This window comes from Cyprinus carpio, chromosome A3 (assembly GCF_018340385.1).
Source record: "Cyprinus carpio isolate SPL01 chromosome A3, ASM1834038v1, whole genome shotgun sequence".
Classification (NCBI taxonomy): Eukaryota; Metazoa; Chordata; class Actinopteri; order Cypriniformes; family Cyprinidae; genus Cyprinus; species Cyprinus carpio.
The window spans coordinates 351,137-378,722 of NC_056574.1; the positions used below are offsets into that span (position 1 = coordinate 351,137).

Genomic DNA, 27,586 nt, shown 5'->3' on the forward strand with positions numbered 1-27,586 from the left:
TAAATTAAATTAAATTAAATTAAATTAAATTAAATTAAATTAAATTAAATTAAATTAAATTTCTACTGAACATTGTAAACTGCATGCATAATAAAAGTAAACCTTGGAGGCTGACAGTAACTATCTGACAGTGACATCTAGTGGCCATCAAAAGATTAAAGTGGCTACATAAAATGTAAATGAAAATATATTCTAGTCTGTTGTTTTGTATTGGCAATTTATGGGAAGATTAAGAATTAGAATTGTCAATTACTCAGTTAGTTACAACAGTTACACTTTATTTTAAGGACCACTTCTCACTATTAACAAATTGCTTATTAGCATGCACATTACTAGCAAATTGGCTCTTTATTAGTAAAGCACATAATGCCTTATTCTGCATGACCATGTTTTAGATCCCTTAATCCACCCCATACCTAAATTTAACAACCACCTTATTATTAATAAGCAGCAAATTATGAGTTTGTTCAGGGAAAACTGAATATGTGTTCCCTATTCCAAAATGTTACCACCACCACAATCAACAGTGAAGGGAACCGAGACAGTAAAGGGTGTTAGATGCCCAAAGAATCTACTGACGACTTATCAATTCAAGTCAGCTTTATTTGTATAGCACTTTATACAATACTGATTGTGTCCAAGCAGCTTTACAGTGTCAAACAGGAAAACAGTTTGTCAATAATGCAAGAAGACAATAACAAAAAGTCATTTTTTTCCACCTGTTTTTCAGACTTATCTCTGACTTCACAACACAAAAATAATTTAAAATACAACTCACATTCATGTGGTTTCAGAGATGTTACAGAAGATGTAGTCTGCCTTAATGTAGGCTTTCTATCTTTTTTGCACAAAGCGGAAGGGAAACAGAATATCTAGACTGATTATTCTCATCTGCTCATAGCACAGACATAATCTTCATCTATCTATCTATCTATCTATCTATCTATCTATCTATCTATCTATCTATCTATCTATCTCAGCCCATTGATTTGTAAGACAGAGGACTCAAATGATTCATGCAGAGATGTCGTTATAGGAGAAATTTTCCACTTCCCGTTACAGAGTATCACAAGCCCTCCTCCTCGACCAGAGGCTCGAGGCTGGGAGGTATTAACAAACCCAGGAAGAACAGTTTGATTAAGCTGCGAGAAATCATTGTGTTGCTGTCATGTCTCAGTTTTACACAAAGTCAAATGTTTTATCATTCAGCAGAACTTAAATGAAAGACCCTTTGAAAAGAATTTTAAATAAGGCAGGTGTAGCATTTACTAAATCTAAATTGGGTAAGATCCTCAGAGAGGAAGCAGTTTAAAAAGAAAGGAAACTGATTGTCGGTGAGGTGTTTGAATGTGTATTGGATTTTTGGGATCAGAGGTGGCCGCACAATTTCACCTGTCACAGTCCAGATGAACTCTCACACACTCCAAGCTTCGTTTTAACAGGAGCGTCAGACAGCGTCATACAATCCATACCACACACCCAGAACATCAGTGTCCAAAGAAAACACATGTCCCTTCACTGTAAAACCCAACATGTTAGGATAACAAACATTTTGGGAATAAACCAATTGCCTTGGCTTAAACCATATAAGTTTTGCAAAAAACTCTGCAGTTAAATGTAATTAGAGTGATTGATTAAGTGCTGATTGAGCGTGTGAAAGTGATGAACAGCTGCTGATAACAAACAGAATCACTGAAGGAAGAGAGAAACTACAAGAACGAGACATAGCTTGACTTCAAACACAGCCTTGGATGAAATCAAGCTGAAATAAAATACATGAAATCTCTCAAGATCTACATTAAAGTCATTTACATTTAATCATTTATGAGATGCTTTTAATCAAAGCGACTTACAAATTAAGAGCAATAGAAGCAATCAGACCAGCGAGAGAGGAACAACAACAGTATACAAGTGCCATGACAAAGTCTCAGTTGAGTCTAGCGCACAGTACACACAACTATGTTTTTTTTTTTTTTTATAGAAAAAAAAAGAAAAGAAAAATGAGAATGCTAGTATTAGTTGGTCAAGTGCAGAAGCGAAAAAAGATGAGACTTTAGATGTTTTAGAAAATGGTAAAGACTTCACGGCTGTTCAAATTGAGATCGGAGAGTCATTCCACCAGCTGAGGCAGTCAGGAAAAAAAGAAAGTCCGTGAGAGTGATTTTGAAGACCTTACCTCTTTTGGGATGGCTACAAGGCGCTGTTCCTTGCAGAACACCTGCAAGCTTCTGGAGGGCGCATAAGGTCCAGAAACTAATGAAGCTTGGGGTATGTTGGCGCCCGTGCCAGTGGTCGTGCTATGAAGGCAAGCATCAGTACCTTGAATTTGATCACGAGCAGCTACTATTAGCCAGTGTAACCCTGATGATGAGAGAGAGGGTAACGTGAGGCTGTTGTTTTGGTTCATTGAAGACAACTCTCGCTGCTGCATTCAGGATCAGTTGTAGGGAGCTTGATAAGAAACATGCAGGGGAGGGGAGCCCGCCAGGAGAAGCAATTACAATAAGGCCAGTCTGGAGAGAACAAGAGCTTGGACAAGAAGTTCAGTAGTGGCTTGCTCTGTAAGGAAGGGTCTAATCTTCTAATGTTGTATAAGGCAAATCTGCGGGACCGGGTCATTGTAGCAATATGGTCTGTGAAGCTTAGATGATGATCCATCACAATTCCTAGGTTTCTGGCTGTCCTGGAAGGAGTTATGGTTGACGGACCCAGCTATATAGAGAAGTTGTGATGAAACTATGGGTTAGCTGGAACCACCAGCAGTTCTGTCTTAGTAAGGTTGAGCTGAAGGTGATGGTCATTCATCCAGCTGAAAATGTCTCTCAGACAGGTGAAATCGCGAGCAGTACGTTGGGTCATAGGTTGGAATGAGAGGTAAGAGTTGAGTGTCATCAGCATAGCAGTGATAAGAAAAGCCATGATCTGATGACAGCAGCCTAATGAAGTTATGTGGATGAGAAGAGAAGAAAGTCGGTCCAAGCACTGAGCCTGGAGGAAACCCCATCAGCAAGAAGTTGTGACTTAGAAATTTACCCCCCAAGACCACCCTGAAGGAACCTACCTGAGAGCTAGACTTGAACCACAGGAGTAGCACGGGTTCCAGAGATGCCCATCTTTTCTGAGGGTGGACAGGAGAATCTGGTGAATAAACTGTGTATCAAAAAGCATAGCAGACAGGATCTGATTAAATAACCCCACAAACAGGCATCACCAGCTACACTTATTAATAACCAGACTGACTTTAGTTTTGTTTCTGTTCAGACGTTACAGGAAGATTCTTGTGGAGAATTAAACTAAGGTTTCGATGTTGATTTGTTTCATATAAGTACCATGTTAGAGATCAGTGTCTGTTGATCAGTGGCCCTTGACCTGATTCTGTCATAGTTTTTTTTTTATTTTTTTCTCTAGCTGTGAATAAATAATATGGTGCATTGTCTATTGTTTTTTATTTAACTATTTGCGTTTATGTTGTTGTTTTTGTTATGACCTTAGTTGCTTGTTTTGTGATTGGTCAGAGGCGTTATCGAATATATTTTGTTACTTTTCACCAGTGTTCAGATTTATATGCTGATTCTTGATGACTGTGTAAAGTCTGGGATTGATTACCTTAGATTAAAACTATTTGTGCACAAACTGTTGTAGAAAGTCTTTTATATTAACTGGATTATCAACAGAACCACTGGCTTTCAGAAACAATTTTTACTATAATCAATACAACATCCATGTAATCTGAGATTAGACTCCGCATTGAAATTCAGTCCACTGACTGATGACTGTTTTCATAAATCTAATCCAAAACAAATACTAATCACCATTTTCTCTGAGCTTGTGGGTTATAACAAATATATTCAGTAAAAAAATATGGTTACACACAGCCAGGAGAAAAAACTAGAGACACGAAGTCAAACAAGTCAAGAGCCCAAAACTAAAGCAAACACTGATCTCTAACATGTTATTCTTCAAATGAACAATAAATAAACATCGAAACACTTAGTTAAATTCTCAATAAGATCGGCTGTAGACGTCTGACAGAAATAACGTCAGTCTGGTTATTAAATAAGTGGAAGATGGTGATGAGGTTGTTTGTGGGGTTGTTTAATCAGATCTTGGGAGATTTAATTGTTATTTATTTCAGTGTGATTTCATTTAAGGCTGGTTTTGAAGTCAGTTGTTATGTCAGTCTCTGTGTTTCTCCTTTTCTTCCCCCCCCCCCGTGATTCTGTTTGTTAACAGCAGATGTTCATCACTAATGCTCAAGTATTACTTCAATTAATAACTTAATTACTTAACTTTGCAATTTATATCTTCTTTTAATTGAACTCAACTGAATTGAGTTCAGAGAACTTCATAACGGTTAGTTTGTAACTGGTCTTAAGGCAATCAGTTTTCCTCAAAAGGTTTTGAGCTGTTATGTGTACTTGTCGGGGTTTTACAGAGTGGCAGTGTCCGAAACAAGTTTTATTTAAACAATTAGTTTCACCACCAAAGGTTCCAGGTCAGGAGGGACAGGGGGTTGACAGGAGGTCCAGCAAATGCTTTTGCACTGGGGGTCATAAGATACACGTTCAGGCATCACATATATTACTATACATGTGTTAACGATGACACAAATTCATGTGATAAAACTGAAAAGACAAAAAGAAGAAACAGAAAATATTATAATAAATATGCTTGTAATAAATCGGCCGCTTATACTTATCCTGCCACTCATATCATACAGAACAACCCATTACCTCCACTCAAGAATGATATATATTAATCTATATTGATCCTATATCTCCATGATCTTGGGACGGATTTCAGTAGAAAGCACTTTCCACATTTATTCTTATTGAACTGTACGTTCACACATACATGATAGAAAATTAAGACTCTTTTCAAAATTATGGTTTGTTGTAAAATGTAACATAAATATTTTGGCATAGATTTTTGCACAGAGTCTATGCCACAAAACAGAAAAAAGATGTGAGGCTTCAGTGGGCACTGAGCAATAGACTCAAAACATTTACAAAACACAAAGTTCAGCTCCTTCATAATTAACTAAATAACCAAAGATGAATTAACTCAACATTTTACTAACACACCACATTTGAAATAAAAGCTTCAGTATGAGATATGGAAAAAAAAAAATCAAATAACTATTTCAATAAAGAATTATTAAGAAAACCTTATACTGTTACAAAAACACAGGCTGTTTTTACTTTTGAATGATTTGGCACCAATACAAATTTATCAAGTTATGTGTAAACAGAATGTCACTAGACTCTCTGCTTTTACAATTTAGTTTTTAGTCTCCTTTATTGGTTTTTACTGAAGAGGAACTCTTTGCAGACAGACAGAGCAGTCAGAGGCAGAGTTTCCTTAATGTCTGTGGCTGTGACAACATCAGGATCAGCTGCCAGACAGAATCTCCCATTTCAAGAGTCTCTGGTGTATTCTGGGTTTTAAAACAAGACGTTTGTTTGGTACAAATCAGTACTCCACGCTAAGATGGTCAAAAGATTATATTGGGCAGATCAGCCAATAAATTATATATAATTATTACATTACCATGAGTTGACCTCTTTGATGTGAGTTCCTTTGATTTGTGTGTAGAATCTGTATTAGAAACAGAATTACAGATTAAAAATGTGATACATACACAGCTGAATGTACTGCATATATTACACATTACTGTACATACTGTGTTGAATAAAATCTGAACTTACCCAGTTGTAAACAATCCTCACTATGTGACAGGAGACATTAAAGAGAAAGTTAATAACTTGTTAAAATTTTATTAACTTACAATCAAATTATTGAATCAAGTCAGAATCACAGCAAAATAAATCAGATTCTGTAAGTATTTTGAACAGATTCAATGGCTTTTTGACCAATTTTTGACCAATTGTTCCTGAGCTTGAGTCACTATTTGTACAGTTCACTGCGGTGAAATTTGACAGATTTTAATCTTACTCGTTTCACTATACTGTCACTTTTGTCTTATCATCATTGGCTCATTATCACAGTTGCAAAAGCACAAATAAATAAAAAAAAGATATAAAGACACTTACAGTAAGCATGCATTTGTGAAATCAGCCAACACAAGACAAAAACACTTTCAGAAGGGAAGACAATGACTCTCAAATCCTTCAGGACAACGCTCCCACCATTTTCCTAGAATTAAAAGAATAACAAAGAAGAGAAAGAAGCACAGGACATTTGGAAGCAAAATGGTAAAGCAATATTTAATATTTGTAAAATGTAACCCTGCTGTGCTCTTTTCATTTTCAGCATGGTTTTTGCATTATATAAATGGTGAGATGTTAAAAGAGATTTCTATAAATATCTATAAACGGCTATACACACATACACAAATGCATATACTGTATACAAATATGGAAATACAAACATATAATTATTTGCAGAAATGATAGATATTGACTTACGTGCTTTCAGGATCAGTTCTGCTGTCAGTGTAACAGAGTTCAACAAAACAAGACCAACTGCTCCAAACATGAACATGATTTCATTACAGCAGCGAAACACTATAACACACACACACACACACACACACACACACACACACACACACACACACACCACACACACACACACACACACACACAAAACAAACAAACATCAAACAGTGTGTTTTATTTAGCAGTCAATAATTAGCAGAATTTAGCAGTCAATAATTACATGTATTTGATCCTTGTTGACTCGTCTCAGTCTGTCGTAGTCTCTGGTCTCTTGAATATTCTGCCTCTGTTAAAACAAAACTCAAATTTGATTTGAAAGTCAAATGGATGAGCATAGAATATGGATTTATTAATAATAAAAAAATACAGTGACAACATGTTTCTTGATTGAACAAATGGCTGAAGATGGCTAAATTAGAAAAGACCAACCTTTGGAAATAAATAAAAAAAAAAAAAAAAAAAAAACCTACTGTGTGTTACAAACCCTGTATAACTCTACATTTCTTAATATTTCCTGCAAAGGACCACACACATCTAATTAAATCTTTAAAAAAAAAAGAGGTAAGCATGTTTTCTCAATAAGCACATGATCTAAATTTCAAGTAGCACAGCAAAGCAACACATATGTCAATGTGACATTCTTTTGTTTAATACATTTCCTAACTTATCCCAAATATATATTTTTTGCTTTGTCAAGAGGTATAGAGTGTAGATTGATTGGGGGTCAAGTATTGTAGTATAAGCCTGCAACATTAAATGTGGTAAAAAGTAGGGGTCTGAATAGTTTCGGACGTTACAGTTTAGTCTCATGTTTATTGCAAAACTCACCGACATACTCATGGCCAATTAAAGTGACCATTAAAAATTAAAAACAATGTGCATTTCAGGAAGTGCATAGTATAAGGAGTGTATCTGCTTTAAAAACTTAATTTCCATTATTATTAACTAAATTAATTACAAAATGAGTTATACGTTTTTCTTACAAATAGCATTTTGTTTTATATATTTTTTTTTGCATTTTCATATTTAAGACATAATCACAGTTATCTATTTTCTACATCTTAGTACCATATTGTCATGGTCTTTTATAATTATAATAGGGAGTAATAAAAGACAATGCAAGTCAAAAGCATTGCAAGTCAGTGATGGATAATACCTTTTAACATATGTTTCAGCACACAGTTCTTTCATTTTCTTTAAAGACCACTATCATCTTCAGAACTTCTATAAATAAAATGACATTTTCTTTAAAGACCACTATCATCAAAGGACTTTTGATCAGCACAACATGTCTTACAAAACAAAATTTTGTATGTATTCGTAGTTTAGCTATTATATGGCTATCACTTATCACTAAGTTAAATGTGATCCTGTTGGATCTAGGAAATGTAAAATACATTAATAACACAGTCCCAGGCCAAGATCCCCAAGCTAAACCTTACAAGAAATATCTGTCCTGACAAATTTGAGCTTTCGCACAACAAATCTAAAAATAATAATAATAATAATAATAATAATAATAAAAAAATAAAAAAAATAAAGACAGTATACCTTTCTCCCTTTCCAATATGACTAGATGAGCATAAATCACTAGGAGGATATCCAGGATTGTTATTATTATTATCCACAATATTGTTATCCATCTGTGGTGAAGACCTGTGAATGAAAAGATGCACATACAAGAACTGAACTCAGATCTGACACGGATCAATTTAGAAAAGTCAGCATGAAATCAGAATGTAACCTATATAGTGTTCTTCATGCATGTTATTTGTTTTCACTGTGAACAATTCATTCAGTCACGTTTCACAAATCAATCAATATAATTTAATAAAATATAATACACACACACACACATTTTATTTCCACGCTGTGTTGTTGATGTCTTTCTTAGGTTGAAACACTGACTGAGCAATTACTTGAGGCATGAGATGTTCAGTCATGTTTATTTGCGTTAAAACTAGTAGTACAGAGGAAGGAATGATTGCGTTCACTCGCGCTCCGCACAAATCTGCGGGGCGTCACGGCTCAGAGACGGGAACCGGAGCTGATCGCGGCCGCTAGTCAGTGCTTGTGTTGGGATTATACCAGCATGTTTCTGAACCGTCCCAGGAGCGGCTCTCCAAGGTGTGTATACAGCGATCTGTCATGCCACATGTAATCGGCAGAGTAGTCACTGTCTGGGTGAAGTTTGTCCCTCTGCAGCTACGGTAGCCCTCTGATATCACGGTGCCCAGCTGGCTGCTGAGTGGTTAACAATTCATTAGCAGCTAGGCCAGGTGCTATGTAACAGTCTTCAATGTCGGGCTAAGAGAGATTCCCTGGTGTCCAGATAAGTCTACAGTCTTGTTGCTGTTTGGATGTATGGCTCCTCTGTGTAACCAAGGTATATGTAGATGTTTATACGATGTAGCAGGCTAAGCATTTGGTATTGTTTGTTTAATGCATGGCTGTGTTAATTGTCAACCCTTAATAGAAATGCATTTAATAAATATATTGTGTGTAACAACTGTTATGTAGGATTGTGAAGATTGGTGCAAGGGCTCTTTTTTCCACCGGTCATCTTGTATATCACATGCAGGCAGATTGCTCCTGCTGCTTTGCCTTGCCTAAATTATGTGTATTGATAGCTGTGCCTTTCTTTTATATTTTCTTTTCTTTCTTTTTAGTTATTTTGCCATGGCCTCTGTCTAGTGCCCCCGTCGGACCGATGTGGTATTGGCTGTTCCAGTAGTATAGATAGTCCTGTTAAGATTCTTTCCAGCTGTATACCTTATCCATCCTGCTAGTGATAATGACCTCCTTGCCTTCTTCCCCCTTTCTCCAGAGTATTAATGCAGCTGCTCATAGGAGAGGTTCCTGGGTCCATCTTCGCGCACTGCACCTCGTATTTGTAGTGGTAAACTGCACCTCACAATATTGATTGAATCACTTGCTTGTAGTGGTTGTGCCTATGTGTGTGCATGGTGTGTGTATGCTTTTGACTGTAGGCACCAGAGTTTAGAGCATGGTTGGTGAACTTCACGTTTATCCAGACAAGTAACCTATCTTGACAGTGAATTAATATGGCCCTGTTATACTGCTAATCATAGTGTCCCTGGTAGCAGCCAATACCAGTCCTGGTCTCTCCCTGTAGGCTAAGTCTTTTTGGTTGCAACTTCCGTGCCTCTACCATGACGGTGTGGCTCTTTTAATTATACTATTTACTAATAAAGTCTGTTATTTTTTACTGAAAGCACATCTCTGTTTAGTTCATCTTTGGTGTATTTCTATGAACCTGCTTGCCGTAGGTTAGGTGTTCAGCAGTTAATATGCAAAGTATATCTTGGTGTGAGAGGCACCAGGTGGTGTAGTCAAGAACTTTTAAGCCTAGATCTGGTTAAAGTTCTCTAAGGTCACAAAGTGGTGTAGTTGGCAGGGTCCTTGCACACAGAGATGTGTTTTTCATTTTTTGGGTTATTTGTTTTTTTCTGTTTAAGTATATTTTGATTTGAAAGGCATAGTAATAGTTTAAGGGCAAAGCAGCAGTGGGCACGGCGTGGGACATAAACGAGCATTGGAGGGGCGCTGACTACTCCACCGCCTCTCCAGTAACGTGGGCATTAATCTGCTGCAGCAATGGATGAAGTTGAACAGCTAAGAGAGCAGATCCGTCAGCTGCAGGCAGACAATGACCGCCTGCAGCAGCAACCACCACCGTCTCAGCCGGACAGTTTTGCCAACCCTGCTAACCCTGTTTCCCATGAATGGCTGGTTTATCTTCCTAGGGAACGGAAGTGTCCTGTATTTCGGGGTAGAGTGGGTATTGGCATTGTTGAGTTGGTGGAAGAGGTGGAGGTTTGTGCGCGTACTAGACATTTAGGTGGCACTTGACAAAGCTTACTTTATGTTTGATCATCTGGATGGGGAGGCTAAAGATAAGATTCGTTATAGGCCAAGGGCAGATCGGAAAACCCGGAAAGGATTGTAAATATTCTCAAAAAGAACTTTATGGGTGTTCCCAGTCTTATGTTGCCTTACAAGAAAGTGTCTTTTCTAGAAAACAATTAGACAGTGAATCTTTACAAGAATATTCACATGCTCTTTTCTCTCTGATGGATAAAGTTCAACAGGTTTCCCCTGACTCAGTGCCCCAGTCTGACATGCTGCTCTGTGACCAGTTTACAGAGCATGTTATTAATTCTGACCTCCGCAGGGAATTGAAGAGACTTGTCCATCAGACTCCAGGGATGTCCATGCTGGAAGTGCGTGCTGCTGCCATTCGGTGGGAGTGTGAGGGTAGGCCCAGTGACTTCAATAGAGGTAGGAGTTATTTAGTTCCCTCCCTTTGCGCTATGCAGTATTCCAAAACTCAGCCAGGCAGAGCCTCACCACCTGTTAGTATGGCAAGTTCAGAAATGGTAGAGCTGCGGTCCATGTTGCTGAAGCAACAAGAACAGATCAACCACTTAACTAGTGCCTTAACTACTTTACAAGGAGCAGCTCGCTCAGCCTACTCCAGTCGCCCCTTTCCAGTTAGTCGCCCATCAATGGTCATTTGTAAGCGGTGCTTAAAGCCTGCTCACCACGTTCGAGAGTGTGACAATGAGAGAGTGGTAGCTCCTAATCACATCTCCCAGGCCCAAGCTCAGGCTAATATTGTCTCTGTTTCCCAGTCGCAAAAACTAGCTCCCTTCAGCGTGCAGAGCCACACGCTGAGAGGGGATTTTAGCGGCTCTCAGAATCAGGACACTCTTAGCCACCCTGTAGCCTCCCTTGTTGCTCAGTGCCCAAAGGTAGCTGTGAGAGTAGGGGGAGTAGTTGTCAATTGTCTTTTAGACACAGGGTCTATGGTATCTACCCTGGTGGAGAGTTTCTTTGTGCAACACTTCAAGGATAAACTTCAACAGTGTAATTGGTTGCAGCTTCGGGCTGCAAATGGTCTAGACATACCCTATACCGGGTATGCTGAGCTAACGGTTGAAGTGCTGGGGAAGGAATACTCCAACGAGGTTTGGCTAGTGGTTAAAGATCCCCCAGGGCAGCTCACCCCTCCTCTTGTGCCAGGTGTGCTTGGGATGAATGTTATTCGAGAATGCTATGCTGAACTGTTTGGCCAACATGGTTCTTCTTTGATCGATCTCCCACCGGTAGTTCATGCCTCACTGCCATGGCGGCATGCCTTGCAGCATTGTCATCGGGTCCAGCTCAGCTCTTCTCCACCCAAAACGGGTGTAGCCAAAGTTAGAGGTAGAAGGCCCATTCATATACCAGGAGGCACAGTGAAATTGGTGGCAGCCACCTGCTCTCCTCACTTTTGTGATGCTCCTGCTGTCCTGTTGGAACTGGCTAGCGGCTCCTTACCTAGTGGTCTCCTGGTTTTGCCTGAGCTAGTGCTTGTAGAACAAGGTACAGCTTTCATCCATGTAGTCAACGTGGGGTTTACACGTGCTATGTTATACCCCCGCCGCTTGCTAGGGTTGCTTGTTCACGCCACGGTTGAGGGCCTGCCTGTGGGGATTTCTGAAGACCCACAAGAAATAGAGGCTGTTGTGGCTAGCATGCAGGTTCCTAATGGGGAAGCCAAGCCTAAGTCAGTAAGGGAGCAGATACAGGCCAATGATTTGTCAGTGTTATTGGAGGCTGAGCAAGAACAGGTAAGGGCATTCCTGTTAAAACAAGAGTCAGTGTTCTCGGCTTTTGAGGGTGACCTTGGCTGTACTAATCTTATCTCCCATGATATACCTTTGCTGGACAACAAACCCGTCAGGCAACGTTATAGGCATCTCCCCCCTTCTGATTATGATGCTGTTAAGGCCCACCTGCGACAGCTACTAGACAGCCAGGTCATACGGGAAAGTAGTAGCCCCTATGCCTCTCCCATTGTGATTGTGTGGAAGAAATGTGGTGGCCTACGTAGGTGTGTTGATTACAGGCAGCTCAACAGCAGGACCAGAAAAGATGCCTTTCCTCTCCCCCTTATTGAGGAGTCCTTGGATGCACTATCAGGGGCTCAGTGGTTCTCCACGCTGGACCTGTCTAGTGGGTATAACCAGGTACCTGTGACCGAACTAGATCGTCCAAAGACTGCCTTCTGCATGCCTTTTGGGTTATTTGAATTTAACCGCATGGCCTTTGGACTGTGTAACGCTCCAAGCACTTTTCAACGGCTGATGGAGGGAATGTTTGGAGCACAACATTGCCAGTCCTTCTTACTATATTTGGACGATATAATTTTTTCTTCTAGTGTCGAAGACCATATACACCGTCTGGATTTAGTGTTGAGCCGTCTACGGAAGGAGGGACTGAAAGTAAAGCTGGAGAAATGCTGTTTTAATCCAGAAGGAAGTCCAGTATCCCGCGAAGGTGTATCCACTGACCCAGCCAAGGTGTCTAAGTGGGCCCCGTCCCACCACCGTGTCCGAACTTTCCTTGGTTTTGCGGGTTATTACAGGCGATTTGTGGAGGGTTTTTCCAAGCTGGCAGCTCCTTTAAACCACCTGGGGGCGGAGCAAGCCGGCACCAAGTCCCGGAAGGGCCAAGGGCCACGGCTTGATGGAGTATGGACAGATGTCTGTGAGACCAGCTTCCAGGCATTGAAGCAGAGGTTGGTGAGTGCCCCCACTTTGGCGTTTGCTGATTTTTAACCTATCGTTTATTCTGGAGGTGGATGCCAGCCACACTGGTCTCGGAGCAGGGCTATCATCACAGGAGCATCAAGGAAAGATCCGGCCAATCGCTTATGCTAGTCTTAGTCCAGCAGAAAAGAACTACAGTTCGATGAAGCTGGAGTTCCTTCGAATGAAGTGGACGGATAATAATACCCTGAGCCATCTGGGGACTGCTAAGCTGGGAGCGACTGACCAGCGGTGGGAGGCCGAACTTGCTGCTTTCAATTATACCATCCGGTATAGGCCTGGTCGTACTAACAGGAATGCAGATGCCCTCTCTCAACAACCTGCAGGACCACCGGGACAGACAACAGAGTCCTCCACACTAGAGACAATCATACCAGTTCTTGTACAGCAAACGGCCAGATGTCAAGACCTACCATTGGCGACCCAGATGGATATTTCGGCCTTCCCCTCTCGCACCCTCGAGGAGTTAAGAAGACTGCAAGCAGCGGACCCTACTATCGGGGCTTCCTGCCGTTCTGGCTAGCACAGGGACCGCCTGACCCGATAGTGTGGAGGAAATTGCCTGGCCCTACCCGTGTGCTGCTGCAACAATGGGACCGTGTCATGGGAGCCGATGGATTGATCTTGCTCTGAAGTTTATGTTTATGTGGGGGTGGAGAGGTGCGTCAGCTCTTGTTGCCTGCATGCCTAAAGGAGGAAGTCCTGCAGCAGCTTCACAACAACCATGGCCACCAGGGTGTCGAACGTACCACAGAGCTGATAAGACTGCGGTGCTATTGGCCAGGAATGGGGGAAGATATAAAGCAGTGGTGTCAGAACTGCGAGCGGTGTACCCTTGCGAAGTCTTCGCAACTCAGACCCCATGCGCCTATGGGGAACCTTCTAGCATCTCGCCCAAATCAGATATTGGCTGTGGATTTCACCTTCCTGGAGCCTGCAATGGATGGTAGGGAGCAAGTGTTGATCATGACTGATGTTTTTACTAAATTCACACAGGCCGTGCCCACCAGGGATCAGAAGGCAATGACTGTGGCCAATGTGCTCATCCGGGAGTGTTTTTTTTTTTTTTTTTTTTTTCGTTTTGGGGTCCTGGCTTGCCTGAAATCTGATCAGGGACGCAGCTTTGAGAATGCCGTCATCTACCAGCTGTGTGCCCTGTACGGGATCCAGAAGACCCGGACAACCCCTTACCACCCTCAGGGCAATGGCCAGTGTCAGTGCTTCAACCGCACGATGCACGATCTGCTCCGTACTCTGCCCATGGACCTGAAGCGCTGCTGGTGTGGCTCTTTTAATTATACTATTTACTTATAAAGTCTGTTATTTTTTACTGAAAGCACGTCTCTGTTCAGTTCATCTTTGGTGTATTTCTATGAACCTGCTTGCCTTAGGTTAGGTATTCAGCAGTTAATATGCAAAGTATATCTGGGTGTGAGAGGCACCAGGTGGCGTAGTCAAGAACCTTTAAATCTAGATCTGGTTAAAGTTCTCTAAGGTCACACACACACATGGATTGCAGAACGTAACAATGATCAGAATGTACTTTAATGTACTTACATTCAAATCTTGCTTGCAGAAGAGATAAAAGTGGTATACAGAACAGCATCAGTGGTTGAACAAATACCGCAATAACAAACACTATCATAAGAAAAGAGTCAATTAGTTTCCCATTCAAGCAAAACAGTCAATGATCTGTCATTAAAACACATCATATGATTGCTCTGAATGTTTTAATGTTAAAATCACTGAAATAAAGAGTCTCTAAGTTGTTTTTCTTGTGGATCTCTTATTGACTTAATTTAGTCAATTTACATATCAATCTACAAGTGCAGTAGTTCTACATCAAGGAGAAATTTATCACAGAAAAAAAAAAGTTTAATAATTATGAAAGGGATCAGTATTCAGCTGTTACCTAAAGAGGGAAATCCAAATGAGAACATCAACTGGAAAAATTGGGAAAAAGACAACAAAAACAACAACATAAAAAATATAAAGTCATCAATACCTAGAAAAAAAAAAGAATGAAAGCAAGTATGAATGGAAGATTTTTAACTACAGGAATCAGATACAGACTATCATGATGTGGGATAACTGTGGTCTGCTGATTGGTCAACTTAAATGTCTTCAGACTCTTTTGGCTTAGTCACATGATGTTAAGCACCAGTTCTATTCTCATGACACTGGAAATTATTATCAGAGATGACACGACAATTGTCAACTCAAGGCTAAAATTCATGCATCAAATCTTAACCTGCAGCAGGTTTGAATGCTTTTATAACAGAGTGTGGAACACTACATTTAGGTCACATAAAGATGATAACATTAGCAATGCTCGCCCACATATACAGCATAATTTACAATATAATTTGTTTGTAACTGTGCTTGATCCTTTCGTTGGTTTAAGTAGTAGAGTATGGTAACAGTCAAGAAAACTATTATTTAATATATATATGTATATATATATATATATATATATATATATATATATATATATATATATATATATATTTCCCCCCTTAAGCTTTCTTTTATTTTTGTGCTTTATCAACACTCAGTAACAGTGGTTTATCTAAAGCTAATAGTACTATCAAACATTAACACACACTTAGACCTAAAAGGAAAGTATTTGGCTCTTTTGTATGTACTTGATTATCATTCATGGTAATTGTAGAATAATATATAAATATATATATATATATATGAGTGTATACATACACACACACACACTGGCCACTTTATTAGGTACACCTTGCTAGTACCGGGTTGGATCTACTTTTGCCTTCAGAACTGCCTTAATTTTTCGTGCCATAGATTCAACAAGGTGTTGGAAACATTCCTCAGAGATTTTGGTCCATATTGACATGATAGCATCACGCAGTTGCTGCAGATTTGTCAGCTGCACATCCATGATGCGACTCTCCCGTTCCACCTCATCCCAAAGCTGCTCTATTGGATTGAGATCTGGTGACTGTGGAGGCCATTTGAGTAAAGTGAACTCATATTCATGTTCAAGAAACCAGTCTGAGATGATTTGAGCTTTGTGACATGGAGCATTATGCTGCTGGAAGTAGCATCAGAAGATGGGTACAATGTAGTCATAAAGGGATGGACACGGTCAGCAACAATACTCAGGTAGTCTGTGGTGTTTAAACGATGCTCAAATGGTACTAGGGAGCCCAAAGTGTGCCAAGAAAATATCCCCCACACCATTACACCACCACCACCAGCCTGAACCATTGAGAGAAGGCAGGATGGATCCATGCTTTCATGTTCTTTACGCCAAATTCTGACCCTACCATCTGAATGTCGCAGCAGAACTCGAGACTCATCAGTCCAGGCAACATTTTTTCCAATCGTCTATTGTCCAATTTTGGTAAGCCTGTGTGAATTGTAGCCTCCATTTCCGGTTCTTAGCTGACAGGAGTGGCACCCGGTGTGGTCTTCTGCTGCTGTAGCCCATCTGCTTCAGGGTTGATGGTATTCTGCAAAACCTTGGTTGTAACGAGTGGTTATTTGAGTTACTGTTGCCTTCAACATCAACAACAAGGCATTTTCGTCCACACAACTGCCACTCACTGGATATTTTCTCTTTTTCCATTTCAGGTTCAACGTCACTTAAATCCCCTTTCTTTCCCATTCTGATGCTCAGTTTAAACTTCAGCAAGTCGTCTTCACCACATCTAAATGCATCGAGTTGCTGCCATGTGATTGGCTGATTAGCAATTTGTATTACCAAGCAATTGAGCAGGTCTACCCAATAAAGTGGCAGATGAGTGTATATATTATAAATAGTTTTGTTAATTTACATTTATCAACATAATAAATCTGTGCTTACTTAGCCTGCCACTCAAATCATATAGAAACTCTTACCTTCACTCAGGAAGAGACTAGACAGCACAACAATTCCAAAGCATATTCCTGAGGATATACTGTTTTTATTGTCTGTATCATGTGCACTAATTCTCCAGCCGTATGCAAAAAGGACTGTAGAAACACATAAAAATAATGTCACACAAGATTCATGATGTTCTGTGCAAGAACAAAACATACAGGTCCTTCTCAAAAAATTAGCATATTGTGAAAAAGTTCATTATTTTCCATAATGTAATGATAAAAATTAAACTTTCATATATTTTAGATTCATTGCACACCAACTGAAATATTTCAGGTCTTTTATTGTTTTAATACTGATGATTTTTGGCATACAGCTCATGAAAACCCAAAATTCCTATCTCAAAAAATTAGCATATCATGAAAAGGTTCTCTAAATGAGCTATTAACCTAATCATCTGGATCAACTAATTAACTCTAAACACCTGCCAAGATTCCTGAGGCTTTTAAAAACTTCCAGCCTGGTTCATTACTCAAAACCGCAATCATGGGTAAGAGGTTAACCCAGAAGGCCATCATTGACACCCTCAAGCGAGAGGGTAAGACACAGAAAGAAATTTCTGAACGAATAGGCTGTTCCCAGAGTGCTGTATCAAGGCACCTCAGTGGAAGTCTGTGGGAAGGAAAAAGTGTGGCAAAAAAACGCTGCACAACGAGAAGAAGTGACCGGACCCTGAGGAAGGATTGTGGAGAAGGACCGATTCCAGACCTTGGGGGACCTGCGGAAGCAGTGGACTGAGTCTGGAGTAGAGAAACATCCAGAGCCACCGTGCACAGGCGTGTGCTTTTGAACCAGAAACAGCGGCAGAAGCGCCTGACCTGGGCTACAGAGAAGCAGCACTGGACTGTTTCCGTGCACAGGCGTGGGACTTTTTTCGGATGAAAGCAAATTTTGCATGTCATTCGGAAATCAAGGTGCCAGAGTCTGGAGGAAGACTGGGGAGAGGAAATGCCAAAATGCCTGAAGTCCAGTGTCAAGTACCCACAGTCAGTGATGGTCTTGGGGTGCCATGTCAGCTGCTGGTGTTGGTCCACTGTGTTTTATCAAGGGCAGGGTCAATGCAGCTAGCTATCAGGAGATTTTGGAGCACTTCATGCTTCCATCTGCTGAAAAGCTTTATGGAGATGAAGATTTCGTTTTTCATCACGACCTGGCACCTGCTCACAGTGCCAAAACCACTGGTAAATGGTTTACTGACCATGGTATTACTGTGCTCAATTGGCCTGCCAACTCTCCTGACCTGAACCCCATACAGAATCTGTGGGATATTGTGAAGAGAAAGTTGAGAGACGCAAGACCCAACACTCTGGATGAGCTTAAGGCCGCTATCGAAGCATCCTGGGCCTCCATAACACCTCAGCAGTGCCACAGGCTGATTGCCTCCATGCCACGCCGCATTGAAGCAGTCATTTCTGCAAAAGGATTCCCGACCAAGTATTGAGTGCATAACTGAACATAATTATTTGAAGGTTGACTTTTTTTGTATTAAAAACACTTTTCTTTTATTGGTCGGATGAAATATGCTAATTTTTTGAGATCTTTTGCAGGTGTTTAGAGTTAATTAGTTGATTCAGATGATTAGGTTAATAGCTCATTTAGAGAACCTTTTCATGATATGCTAATTTTTTGAGATAGGAATTTTGGGTTTTCATGAGCTGTATGCCAAAATCATCAGTATTTAAACAATAAAAGACCTGAAATATTTCAGTTGGTGTGCAATGAATCTAAAATATATGAAAGTTTAATTTTTATCATTACATTATGGAAAATAATGAACTTTTTCACAATATGCTAATTTTTTGAGAAGGACCTGTATGTAAATGTGGTGAACTGAATAGTGTTTGTCAAACAATTGTCAGTGAGGCCATACTAACTTAATCTGAACCAGCGAAAGAGGAGATCACCTCATGTATATTATGATATTTAAGGAAAGTTAGGGCAACAGTATACATGCAATAAAGTATAAATTATAAAAGGATGTAATCTGACTATTTTGAAATGAAGAATATACTGTACTAGACACTTGTAAGCACTGTCTGTCTTTCAGTCAGTTTGAGTAATCAGGGTTGCTGACTTCAGGGTTCATGTTTACAGGATTTTAAAGAGGGGGTGGGTTAAGATTTAATGGCTGAATTATGGACAAATCTACTGAAGTTAACAAATTGGGTTATATTAATAAAGTACTTTATATGTCAGAATAATGAACATGTCTTCTGTTGTGTGAAATATGGATTTACGCACCTGAATAAACAATGACTGTAAGAACAGCAAGTTCTCTTGTTATTCTGAAAAACCTGATCCATGATTTATGATTGTCTGTGGAAAGAAAGGGTTGAATATTTTTAAAAGCACTAATGCACTGCTATTTTATTATATTATGTTAGTCTTATCCTGATTGACTAAATTATGCTGTTCTCTGTTGTCAGACATATCACATATTCTTACACCCAAGGTGAAATACTGAAGCATGTTTGTGCATCACTGTGCAGATGACAAATGAATCCCACAGATACTTTATAACTAGATTTTTTTAGACATGCATTAAAAAATAAAATAAATAAAACCATGTTCATTTTAAATACTTATCAACATACTCACAATTTACAGTTTACAAAAGAATATTTTTATTACCTTTTTTTTTTCAAACAAGACTCATGGCTTTACTGAATGTAGTCTGTCACAAATATGTTCTACTGCTCCTGCTCTGCATTTTGGGTTAGGTTGTGGATTGAAGAAAGTGTTGAGGTAGTGCTAGAGGATGCAGTGTCTCATTCCCTACTCTTTTTTTTTTTTCAAACAAGACTCATGGCTTTACTGAATGTAGTCTGTCACAAATATTGGCCGAGTTGGCTGGCGACAGCCTCTGACGTCACTACTGGCGCGACTATAAACAGGCACCTGAAGAACACGTCATTCACTTCGTCTGAAGCTTGCGTCCGAAGCATGGCAGGGAGCTAGAGGACGCAGTGTCTCATTCCCTACTCTTGTTTTTTTTTTTTTAAACAAGACTCATGGCTTTACTGAATGTAGTCTGTCACAAATATGTTCTACTGCTCGTGCTCTGCATTTTGGGTTAGGTTGTGGATTGAACAAAGTGTTATTTTGTTTTTGTTTTTTTCACCAAAAACATCTCAGGTTTCGAATGTAACCATGGTTCCCTGAGTAGGGAACGAGACACTGCGTCCTCTAGGGGTCGCTATGGGGAACACCTCGTCGTGACCCGTGTCTGAAGCATACATTGAAAAAACACCAACGAGTTGGCCGGCAACAGGCTCTGATGTTACTACCGGCGCGACTATAAACAGGCACCGGGAGAACACGTCATTCACTTCTTCGTCTGAAGCTTGCGTCCGAAGCATGGCAGGGGCCTAGAGGACGCAGTGTCTCGTTCCCTACTCAGGGAACCATGGTTACATTCGTAACCTGAGACGTTCCCTTTCAAGGGAACTTCGAACTGCGTCCTCTAGGTCTATGGGGAACAGTATACCCATGCCGCCATGCTGAGGGAAGTGCAGGCCAGAATCATGGCGAACACTAAGTATCAACTCTACCATTTCCATGGGAGTTGCCCGTGGGACGTTTAGACGGCTGTCTGTGACAGTACCTCTTACGGCCAAAGGCCTAAGCTACATACCCAACTTAATTGTTAGGGCCTCGGCCCGGGGTAGAGCTGGAGGCTTGGAATCAGGAAAGATTCCTTTAAAGGGATACGGCTAAGGACCTAGCATTTTATACTAAGTCTTGCCTGTCACACAGGGGCTACCGCTTGCTCTCGCAAAAGCTTTCTGAAGGAGCTGTCTCAACAGATCTTCAGTAGCAACAAACTGTTTAGATAGGTATCCGAGCATACATAGGTGGAGTGGCGCCCAAGATGAACGGGGCTTTTACCAACTCAAGAAAGGGCACGAAGCAACCGCGCGAAGCCCTCACCATATAGGATTTTAGAAAGAATGCAGAACACTAGCGTGCGAACTTACTACAGTGTGGATTTCAGAAAGTGTGCAAAGACTTCACATGCACACTTACCATAGCATGGATTTTCAAATACTGTTCTAAGGAAGGGCTCTCGTGGCACTCTGATAGAGCAGCTCATAGATGGAATGGTGCATCTCAAAACAGTGTGTTTGAGAGTCATCAACTCGATCTATGGAAATAATGCTGGAGCGCTCTGGGGAAAAACAGTGAACTCAGTCTCATATGAGAGGAGAACTTGGAAAAGGGGAGCGCTGCTAAACTACCACGAGAATCACCCAAATAGCCCCTCATGTTTGAGGGAAGCGATGCTTGATGTGTATAAACGAGTACACACTGGCTGAATGGAGCCCAAGGAACCAAGGTCTAATCATCTCAAGAAAGGGAACGAGGCAGAGCACGTAACCCTTACCATACAGGATTTCAGAAAGTGCACAGAGTCTTGCGTGCACACTTACCAATACGTGGATTTTTAGAAAGTGCGCACAGTGTTAACGTGCACACTGACCACTATGTGGTTTTCAGAAAGTACACTGAGCTTAGCGTGTGTACCTAAAGGTTCCTAAGCATTGCAGAGGCGCTGAACCGCACGGGAGATGCAAGCTCAAATTTTACAAACCTCTAGCGAGGGGAGCATCACCTGAGGCAGCATATACAAGACTTCTGTAACTGCCACCTTCACTTCCCGCTGGATGTGACAGCACAACACGAACATGGAGCTGGATGGCTGGTGCTGACGAGTGTTTAGTAAACACTGTAACTGAGCACTGCAAAGAAAATTCACAGAGTTTATTAGTAGACACATAACCACCAGCAATTTACACATAAGTATATACAGAAAGGGTTATTCCCATCCTCCTGCGCTGGAGCCCCACTCAAGGGGTGCCTCCTTTTAGTCCGGACCATCAGTAAGGTGGTTGCTATGAACATAGAACCAGGCCAAAAACATTATAGGTCCAGCATAGGAGACTGTTATGCCAGAGGTTTCCACCTAACCTCGATCAGGTGGAGAGCTGGTGGTTACAGGGGAATTAGGAAGGGGAGGATAAAAGCAGAAGTTAAAAATCCCTAAAGGGAACGAGCAGATACCTCGGTATCACTCTGATTCAGACGAGAACGCTGCCCCGTCTGGATCACATCCCTTAGGTTCTGCTTACCTCCTTGTGACCCACAATTCCTCTTACCCCTGCCTGCAGGTGGGGGAGGAGCGCGAGTCGCGACACTAGCCTTCTATGCCCGTCTTTGATCCTCAGATCAAGACAGGCCAGGACCCCTATGTTGTTCGGGCTCAGACCTGGACCTTCGAGGAACGAAGGATCTGAAAGCAGCGGAGTGCGCCTTCGTCTCCCCAAACTTCTCGATCACAGTCTCAACGGAAATACCGAAAAGTTCAGAAGGCGAAACCTGAGCATCGAGAAGAAAGCCTTTTCTTTCTTCCCGATGTCTGCCAGGTTCATCCACAGAAGTCTCTCTGCTACCACCATGGCCGCCATAGTCCTGCGCATGGCAGAGGCAGCCTGCTTGGTAGCCTGGAGAGAGATCTGTGGAGCGGCGCAGCTCGGCTACCTGATCAGGAAAAAGGCCTTCGCCTCTATCCAGGTCTCTTAGCAGATCAGTCTGATATGCTTGAAGCACCACCATCATGTGTAATAAAGCCACAGCCTGACCTGCTGCTGCGTATGCCTTGCCATGTAAGCAAGATGTATTTCTTGAAGGGGCTTAGATGGCACGGAGGGAGATTAAGAGAGGATGTCTCCCCCTCAAAAAGAAAGCTCTTTCTACAGGGGACATCCTCTCATTTCGATCTCTGTATGGAGATCAGGCAGAAATGGAAGGCTCTCCTGAGCTGGAGGGCTATGGTTGGAAAGATAACGCTCATCGAGGCGGCCTCATGGCGTCACCTTGTTAGCATACTTTCATGGCAAGTCCAACCTTGCCGTGGCGCGATCCATAACCTCCAACAGCTCTACATATGCAGTGCAGGAGAATTGAGAAGGCTCAGCCTCAGCTTCTTCACCATCCTCAAATATCTCCTGTTTTCCTGGGTCAAAACCCAGCAGAGCACTAACCTCAGTATCAGAAAGTGTTTAAAGATATAACATCATCCTCCCGAGGCTCTCTCTCGTCCGCCGCCATTATGAGCGCGAAAGGGAAAGTCCCTCTTTAAACCATTCAGACAGATCCACCTGAAATTCTCATGAGCTCATTCTCCTCCGTGCCTCAACAGCGGCGGGTCCTGTACCGCGGGAAGCAGATGGTTGCTTTTTTTTTCTCGGAAAGAGAGACGAACGAGAGCGGAGCTTTTTCCTTGAAAAAACGCTCACAATGCACGCAGATTGCCTCCTCAAAGACAACTCATGCTTGCTCTTTACCCAAACAAATGACGCAAAGATCTTGTGTGTCATCGTCGTGTCAAATAACGCCGACACGGATGCACACATTGTCTAAACGCTTGCTAGTAGTCGCCATGATAGACAGAGAAAGAGCGCTCTTACCGGTTCTTTCAGATGCACGCTTCAAACAAAAAAGTCAGTTTTGAAGACGAAGAAGAGAATGACGTGTTCTACCGGTGCCTGTTTATAGTCGCGCCGGTAGTGACGTCAGAGGCTGTCGCCGGCCAACTCGTTGGTGTTTTTTCAATGTATGCTTCAGACACGGGTCACGACAAGGTGTTCCCCATAGCGACCCCTAGAGGACGCAGTTCGAAGTTCCCTTGAAAGGGAACTACAACTTTCTTGACACATGCAATATTGTTGCCAAGAACATATTCAGAAAATAAACTTGACTTAGTGGTTTGAAAAAACTAAAACAATAATAAATCATCGTGCTTCAGTATTTGACCCTTTACTGCATTTAACTGCAATATAATTAATCACTAACAATATTGTAATGCTAAGCCTTAATATATTGCCATCAATATCTTAAAAAAATTAATAAACTTAAAATCCTAATATACCTTGAAGATACTTCAAATAGCGCAAAGCCCAAATCAACATTACAGGTCTCAGAAAATAAAGAGCACAGCAGGTGACAGTCTCATGCAGAGATCCTGGAAACAGAATATTTAATTATGGACTTTAGATAATAAATGAATAAAAACTGTGTGACAAAAAATGAGAAAGTGTTGAAGAGTCCCACCATTACTTAATACACACAAAGAAAACACACCAACATGTGAGTCAAGGATGAGAAAAATCTGTACATTATTAAAATCTACCATATTATTAAGATTATATTAATAAAATATTACATATTTACATACATAACTAAGAACACTAAACTACTGCACTCACCTTCAGTAAAGCCCCAAAGCATGAAGGCAAAGAACATACAGATGTTTGGACAAAAGACCAGAGAAACCTGAAGAGTCCAGATTATGCTGCTGGTGTCTGGAGAGAAGATGCAGAATAATCACAGTTAAATTAATAAAACACTTACAGTGAAACATAGAGATTTAAAATGACAAAAATAAGAACAATTTCCTTCCAAGCACAGGCCTACCAGTGTTTTTTGATCTGCAGTAGATCAGAGAGCAGAGCAGAAGCACAGCTCCAGATCCAGCAGCAAAACAGAAACATAACACAGCTACATGCCAAGAAGAGAAACCTGTGAAACACAAACATCAGGTATAACTGCGCTGAATCAACACGGTGTATTTAGTCATTGTTTTTATAGAGAAATAATCAGGAGGTTTGCAATTTATTCTTTAAATTAATTCCTAAAATTATCAGCAGCAGCTACTTAAATGTTAAAAGATATTGGTTCTTTACTTTTTAAATCTTTTTAAATATAAACTTTTTTAAACTAGTATAAATAGCAAAAAATAGCAGCTCATACACCAAAATGCAAATAAATAATGATAGATACTGTTCATACTATGTCAAAAGCAGTATATTCAAATGATTTGTGGGCAGAGTTAATAAAAATTGCCACTGCCAACAAGGTTGTTCATTTAAATTGAGTGGAAATAGACATAGTTTACTATTTGTTTTGTTGGTCGACTCACCCAGTTGCTCCAGTACCACAGTTGCATTGGCTGAAAGTCCTCCAGCAGACACTAAACACATGTAAACTCCTTTATCCTCAGTTCTGACACTCTTCAGTCTGAGAGAGAAGTTTCCTTTGGGGATCTCAGCAGTGAAGAGCTCAACTCTGTCTCTGTATCGCTCATCTGATGAATCTGGTAAAGTCTTATTGTTTTGGTAGAGCAGAACCAGAATATCTCCATCTGTTCTTATCCATGAAACATTAATGTGCTCAGGTGTGATGTGAGAATCTACAGAGCAGCTCAGAGTGATGTCCTCACCATCATATGCAGATACAGACCGATCTGATCCTGATACTAGCAAACGCTCTAAGAGAATAAAAATGATTTAAATTCCATTACATAAAATACATCTAATGTCATTTATATTTTCAACAGAATTTAGATGGCTTTCACTCACCATGTTTTATCTGAACCACAGTTTCTCCAGAATCCTGCTGACTGTAAACTCTACATGTGTATCGTCCCTCATCTTCAGCTCTCAGATTGTCCAGACGGAGGGAGAAGTTTCCATGTTGAATCTGATCAGTAAAGAAATGAGCTCTATCATGATATTCCTGCTGTTGTTTCTCTGCTTGACTCTCACCATCTTGATACAGATGAACCAGAGTCCCTGAGTCTGTTCTTCTCCATTCCACCTCCAGATCCTCCATTACTAAGAGTTCATTAACATAACAGAGCAAAACCACTGAAGATCCCAGAGGAGCAACCAGAGGGCCAGAGCGACTGCGCACAGTGAATGCTGAAAACAGAGAGAGAAATGACAGCTTGTTTTACAGTTTCTTTTTAATGTATATGGATGCAAACTTACTGAGATCATAAGTGACATATAAAAGCATTTATGGTGGTGCTCCTTCAAAAAAAAAAAAAAAATATTATTATGAAAGAGTCAGACGTTGTTCACAAGCAAACAGTTCATGATATGATGCTAAATCTACTTTCACTTTCTTTAAGAAAAATGTTGTAAAGCTGGTCAAATCATGTAACAAGGAAATATAACCTGAGAAAAACAGAAGGCATCGCAGCAAACCAGAGAGATAGATTAAATCATTTTCTGTAAAGCTACAGTACTAGCACAAGAACTATATTTTTCATAACATTCGGGTCATTTATGAAGAGGTCTGGAATTGTGAAAGGTCAGAGTGTAGTGAAATTATTTGCCCTTTAACATTATAATTCACTAACATTCTAAATGGCACACTATGCAAGAAGCAGAAATTCTGAAAATCTTCCACTATATGAAATGAGAAATACATCAGAATAAGAGCTGTGGATACAAATCTAAATCAGCTCCTGAAAGCTAAAAACATCAAGCAGAATCATGTGGAACGTCACTAGTTAAACAGGAAAGATTCAGTTTAAGCTGCTCTTAATATTTACTAATTATAACCATGCATTGATCTTAAACTCCAGAAGTTTGCGCTCCAAAAGTTTGCGCTTTGCAAGTAAACAACGCCTTGTGGTGCCATCCCAAAGAGGTTCAAAATCACTCTCACAGACTTTTTCCTGGACTGCGCCCAGCTGGTGGAATGACCTCCCGATCTCAACTCGAACAGCTGAGTCTTTACTCATTTTCAAAAAACATCTAAAGACTCATCTTTTTCACCAGCACCTAACCAACTAATACTAGCACTTACCTTTTCTTTTCTTGTCTAGCATATTCTTAAAAAAAAAAAAAAAAAAAAAAACGTGTTCTGTACTAGACTAACTGAGACTTGTTGTGGCACTTGTATACTGTTGTTGTTCTCTTGTTGATCTGATTGCTTCTATTGTTCTCATTTGTAAGTCGCTTTGGATAAAAGCGTCTGCTAAATGATTAAATGTAAATGTAAATGTAAATGTAAACATTACTGAAGTGGGATACATGATGATGCTTTTTGCATTACCATCAGGTACAAATACTACATTAAAGAAATCCATATGTAGGCACAAACTCATTTTAAGCACTTCAGCAGAAGCCTCTATAGCGCTTTCATTTCATGACATTTTACACTTAAAACTATTTTTATGAAAAATTTGTACTGAATCAAAAAACATAGAATCCAGCTTTCATTTCATGACATTTTATGATTATAGTTATTTTATTTAAATGGGACATAATTAATCATAAGCTTTGTATACTGTGTAACTTGAAGAAAATAATCTGAGAAAATAATATACATACTTCAGATATTACTGGGAATTATAGCCACAAAAATACACATAAACAGGTCCATGTTCATTTTGAAATTATAAATACTTTTTTGGACTGTCAAAGGTTTGCTAGCAATAATGAGCATGAAGGTAATGTTTTTAAACCTGTATTACTTTCCTTCTGGTGACTGACAAAGGTATTTGAATTGGCAAACTTCAGCTATCCAGACAAACCAGTTTGGTTTGGAAGTACATCATGGAAAAACATCATGAAGAAAAACAAAATCTGAAAGGCATCTGTAAAAAGAGCAACCTGAAACTGCACACAATTATTAGATGATCTTAGAGCAAAAGTTTCACTCTACATTAAAAGTGTGTTACTGTTTCTTACTCTTTCTTACTCTTCTCACTTACTCCCTATGTACAGTGTATATCTAACTCAAGAGGCTTGAGTGCCATCTAGTGG

The 27,586-nt window shown here is 40.3% G+C and overlaps 1 protein-coding gene across 1 annotated transcript; it reads right to left on the reverse strand.

Annotated features, from left to right (window-relative positions):
• Positions 1 to 16,910: 16,910 nt before the first annotated feature.
• LOC109082448 (butyrophilin-like protein 2) lies at positions 16,911 to 27,375 on the reverse strand. Its single transcript, XM_042715189.1, has 8 exons — positions 27,355 to 27,375; positions 25,388 to 25,754; positions 24,949 to 25,296; positions 24,444 to 24,548; positions 24,236 to 24,331; positions 23,899 to 23,991; positions 19,212 to 19,286; positions 16,911 to 17,062 (listed from the first exon to the last, which is right to left on the reverse strand). The coding sequence occupies exons 1-8, from the start codon at positions 27,373 to 27,375 to the stop codon at positions 16,926 to 16,928; spliced, it is 1,242 nt and encodes a 413-aa protein (XP_042571123.1). The 3' UTR covers positions 16,911 to 16,925.
• Between the last annotated feature and the right edge of the window lie 211 nt (positions 27,376 to 27,586).

Coding starts and splice junctions, on each gene's coding strand:
- LOC109082448 (XM_042715189.1), bottom strand. CDS start 27,375: ATGTACTTCCAAACCAAACTG. Junction 25,297..25,387: donor TGTGGTTCAGATAAAACATG/GTGAGTGAAAGC, acceptor TTATTCTCTTAG/AGCGTTTGCTAGTATCAGGA. Junction 23,992..24,235: donor GCTTTGGGGCTTTACTGAAG/GTGAGTGCAGTA, acceptor TTCTGTTTCCAG/GATCTCTGCATGAGACTGTC.